Source organism: Montipora capricornis, chromosome 14, assembly GCF_036669925.1.
Source record: "Montipora capricornis isolate CH-2021 chromosome 14, ASM3666992v2, whole genome shotgun sequence".
Lineage (NCBI taxonomy): Eukaryota > Metazoa > Cnidaria > Anthozoa > Scleractinia > Acroporidae > Montipora > Montipora capricornis.
The window spans coordinates 30,064,723-30,069,722 of NC_090896.1; the positions used below are offsets into that span (position 1 = coordinate 30,064,723).

Here is a 5,000-nt window from a genome sequence, read left to right on the forward strand (position 1 = left end):
GCAAAGCATATGGAGGGCGAATTGGGACAAAAATGTCATTGAATCGATTTAACATGCCATTGGACCATTAACGCAATGCCATTGAATCAAAGGTCAATCTATCGGACAATATTGTTCTTATGTCATTGGATTGGACTTCATGCCATTGAATCGTACGTCATTCTATCGGATCATATACTTCATGTCATTGGATCGGACTTCATTTTATCGGATCATACGTAATTCTATTGGATTACATACTTCATTTCATTAGATCGAACTTCATGTCATTGCAACACAAAACCACATTGACCTGTTATTGAATCTAAATTTATTTCATTGGATCGTTGACCACAAATTGAACTAAGCGCGCGATGCCATTGGATCGAACTTCATGTCGTTGGATCAGAAACGTCATTCCATCGGGCCAGCGGCCCATTGAAAAAAGTATACAAAAATTTGGGGTGCTTACCATTTAGCCAAATAATCCAGATGGAATGGTCGTTGCATAAAGGTAAGCTATTTTCCGAATTTAATGACCAACCGGATGAGAATGCCGCTTACCATTTACTACACAGCATTCCATCCCGCATTTTACTCGATCTTGTGAGAAAGGGGTTCTCGCAAATGGTAAGAGCATTTCGCGAATTCCGTTCCGAACGGAAAAAGAGGACTACCTCTGGAGGTTGTCCACAATTTCCGAAAAGATTTTCCGAAAAATTGCCTTTCCAAACCGAAATTTCTGGATTTTTTGGCTAAATGGTAAGCACCCTTGGTTTTATCAACGGAGTTGATAATGTAAATTGGCCACCGTACAGAGATTCGAAAAGCTGACGTTTCGAGCGTTAGCCCATCGTCACTAGTCCCGGGCGGACAGCCCCTGATTAATTTCTGGGAGACAAACTTTTAATAGGCCGCTGGCCCGATCGAATGACGTTTCTGATCCAATGACATGAAGTTCGATCCAATGGCATCACGCGCTTAGTTCAATTGAATGGTCAACGTTCCAATGACATGAATTTAGATTCAATAACAGGTCAATGTGGTTTTGTGTTGCAATGACATGAAGTTCGATCTAATGAAATGAAGTATGTAATCCAATACAATTACGTATGATCCAATAAAATGAAGTCCGATCCAATGACATGAAGTATATGATCCGATAGAATGACGTACGATTCAATGGCATGAAGTCCAATCCAATGACATATGAACAATATTTCCGATAGAATGACGTTTGATTCAATGGCATTGCGTTAATGGTCCAATGGCATGTTAAATCGATTCAATGACATTTTTGTCCCAATTCCTCCCTCCATAAATGCATCGGTGAACGTGACATGCTGACGTCTACAACGGGTATATTTTCACGTCGGAACGAAGAAAAGTCGAAGAATATTTCAACGTATTACGTTGCTGTATTACTTCGGAAAGTGAAACGTCAGAAAATCGATATAAATCGTTGCCATATCGATATGAATTCAACTGAGTGATTGACGAATTTGCATATTCTGACCCCTAACAATAGTCGTTTATGCGCGTATCCACGACTAAAAATGGTCTCAGGCTTATCAATGTATACCGATTATGCTATGCATAGCAAATTATGGTTAAGAAAAAAGTGGCCGTTCTGACGTCAGGTGACCATCTTTCACAAGGCACAAGATTATCACTTGACGTCACGAGTCAGCGACCTTGAACGACCTTCGCGTCTATCATGGACATTCCCATGGGTCAAGTGGTTGGAGGCTGAGACCGAGTATAAATAAGCCAATGGGATTTGCCTTTCATGAACTTTTAATTTGAATAATTGTCTCTTCGAAGCGTGGCTTCAACACAGCTACTGAATTTGCCATCTGTAGTTTTTTCCTCTAAAATGGGATCCGTCATTATCGAATTATTCGCTTTGATAGGAACTTTATGCCGCGAAATGTTAGTGTCGTTTGTGCAAACATTTTTGCCGCCATCACGTAAAGATATCAATGGAGAAATTGTGTTTGTAACAGGCGCTGGAAGCGGCCTCGGTCGGCTCATGGCCATTAAATTCGCGAAGCTTGGTGCGACACTGGTGTGCGTTGATATAAATCAAAATGCTAACGATGAAACTGTTCAAGAAATTAAGTCACAAGGCTTCAAAGCTCACGGATACATATGCGATTGCAGTAGCAGAGAAGACATTTACCGCGTGGCAGAGCTAGTGAAGAAAGATGTGGGCGATGTGACTATGTTAGTAAACAATGCAGGTATTGTAAGCGGCAAAAAGTTTTTGGAAACCGAAGATTGGAAGATTCAGAAAACCATGGAAATCAACACGATGGCTCATTTCTGGGTAAGCTTGCCTTTTATTTTTACTTCTCCATAAATACTCTTGTAATTCTATTAAATTGCTCGACTCTCACTGGACTACCAAATAGTTATCAAATAAATATGATATGGACTGCGGACTTAAAATACATCACGGATCAAGGCTCAACTTTTATCCCTGAAGCACGTGTTTCAAGCACGGTCGTACCCCGTTTCCTGTGGCCAAGACGAACGCTGTATATAAGCTTAAAAACAATCTATAGGCAGTGGAAAGGGTTAGGCCGCAACTCAAGTATGACTCAAGCTCACTTTCCTGAAAGAATCGAAAAATAAGAGTCGTGTTGTAAAAATTCTAGTGATTTTAACATGCCCAGACAAGACAGCTATGAGAAGACATTACTCTTATCCACACATTTGAAGTTGCCCTTTCACAAATCGGTTTGTAGGTATTTGAGCAGTTTATTATTTTGTTTGTTTAATTAAAGCTCACATGTATGAACTACATATACATGTAAGTAGTTCTATTGGCACGTGCAGACTGTGGCTGTGTTTGTATCGTCTTCAGGCAAGGTTAGTGGGCGGGCGATGGGATTTTGTCAAACTTGAGAAATAAACCGTGGATTAAGCGGAAGAAATTAGTGCGTGCAGTACATTCCATAAGTTGCTCCTTTTCTGAAAGATGATGCAGTGCATAGATTGTCGCTATTCAGTCATTGTTTGTTATCACGTGAGTTATTGGCCGAATTAAGTACAAGAGACAGATGATCCGTCTGTGATGAGCTTGGGAAAATCAAGATACATGTAGTTCATCTGATAATAATTCGGCTTTGTAATAGAACACGTGAATAGAAGGAAAAGGACAGATCATCGGTTTGGAAGAATTATTGGGGTAGTTTGTCTTGACAGATGAACTATCATGGATACTCCATCCAGACAGATGATTCGTCCTTTTTCCCGTATTTATACAAAGACAAATTATTAGACAAATTATCGTAATTTGCCCCCAAATTCACCATTTTAATATCTAGTCACGCAAAAGCTTAGAAATTCAATCCTTGCTTTGAAAATTTGGGAAAAGATAAGTCTTCAGCTGTTCCAATAACTAACTAAACTAACATCTCAAAATGATTGATAATTCCATATTTTTTTAAATTTTGATGATGTCCCATGAAAACCAAGAATAAAGGTAATTAGCAAGGAAAAGGGGGATGTGGTTAAAAAAGAGATCATTATGAAATGTCTTAAACCCCACAACTTCATCAAATTCCATGAATGATCTTTGGGTTTTCCTGCCTAGATAAAAGATCAAAAGCTTTTTAAAATAGTTTTCCTGGCATCTTGCTACAGTGTATCTTGTGAATTACTTGTAACCTCCCCCTTGCAACTCTAGGAACACAAAATTCCACTACCATAAACAAACTATATATCATCAAAACCTTAGTAACAAGCAAGTAAAGATTTTTATAAGCTTTTTAGCTTGTAAGCTTTATATAAGTAACTGTTTTTCTTAGATTTTGCCCGAAATAAAACAAAATTTGTATTTGTAAGTCTGTTTATTGTATTTATGTTCTTGTAAATCATATGTTTATTTTTGATGAAGCTACATACTATTACCTGTATGTAGATGTAGCTGTTGGATGTGCGACTGTATTGTTTACTCAATGTGAAGTAACTTTTGTGTGTACTCTAAAGTATAGGTTTGCCTATAGATGTAAAACTAATGAATAGAATTAGATAGATACATGTAGTTCTCTTTTTCTTCACTATAATCAATACAAGTAATACACAGAATTGATAAAAAGAAGAGAAGATGGCAAAACAACTAGACTGTAACAACATGGTCTAATAATTATGAAATTTATCAAATTGTGGCAACAATGGAATGGAGAAAAAGAGTACATTAATTATACGGTATTATTAAGTAACAAAATAGCTAAATAATGCTTACATATTTAAATAAATTTTATATAAACTTTATATAATTTATTTATAATACATAATAACAATAGTAATAATATTAATACTAATGCCTGACCTGCTAAACACCCTTACTCACAGTTGGAGACTGAACTGCTAAGGATGCAGTTCAACGAGGTCGGACCAAACCAAAGGAGCTGTGCTGCCGGCTAGGTGCTCGGCCCCTGAGCACAACCCATGTATGACCTGGCAGCACAGTACCACAGCCGGATGAAATAGGCTGGGAGTCGATTTTTGCTGAGTGTTATCGGTTGATAACCACTAAACCATCCTGACTATAATTTAAGTTTGTGTATCAAGAGCAATCCAGATTTTTAGAAATTTTTTATACTCTATGAAAAACAGTGGTAACAGTAGAAAACTTAATATCTAGGCCTACACGTATGCCTTTGTTGTTCACTGCCGTACTCTTGCTTTATGTGGCATTGTGTAAAAAAGGAAAAGAACTTTATTCTAAGTGTCTAGTCTTCTAGCGCTGGAACACTAATTGGGGACACTGTAAACTGAAATCAACAAATTATAAACACAATTGTCACAGCACCCACAAGTTCGAAATTTATATAACACGAAAACACCAATGAAACATACATACATACATGTACATGTAGCATGCAAATTGCTAAGATACACAACCAGCAGGTTAAATCTCTGGTATAGAGCTTGTGAACATGTTTCTTTCTGGAACAAAACAGCGGGCATTTTGAAACAACAAACTCTGACTCTCTTTCTTCGCCAATGAA

The 5,000-nt window shown here is 37.6% G+C and overlaps 1 protein-coding gene across 1 annotated transcript in view; it reads left to right on the forward strand.

Moving 5' to 3' along the window:
- Positions 1-1,770: 1,770 nt before the first annotated feature.
- Positions 1,771-5,000, forward strand: part of LOC138033659 (epidermal retinol dehydrogenase 2-like) — a 20,383-nt gene continuing 17,153 nt past the window's right edge. Inside the window, exon 1 of the mRNA XM_068881450.1 lies at positions 1,771-2,308. Coding sequence (XP_068737551.1) covers positions 1,856-2,308 — 453 coding nt within the window. The 5' untranslated portion in view covers positions 1,771-1,855. The remainder of the gene's footprint in view (positions 2,309-5,000) is intronic.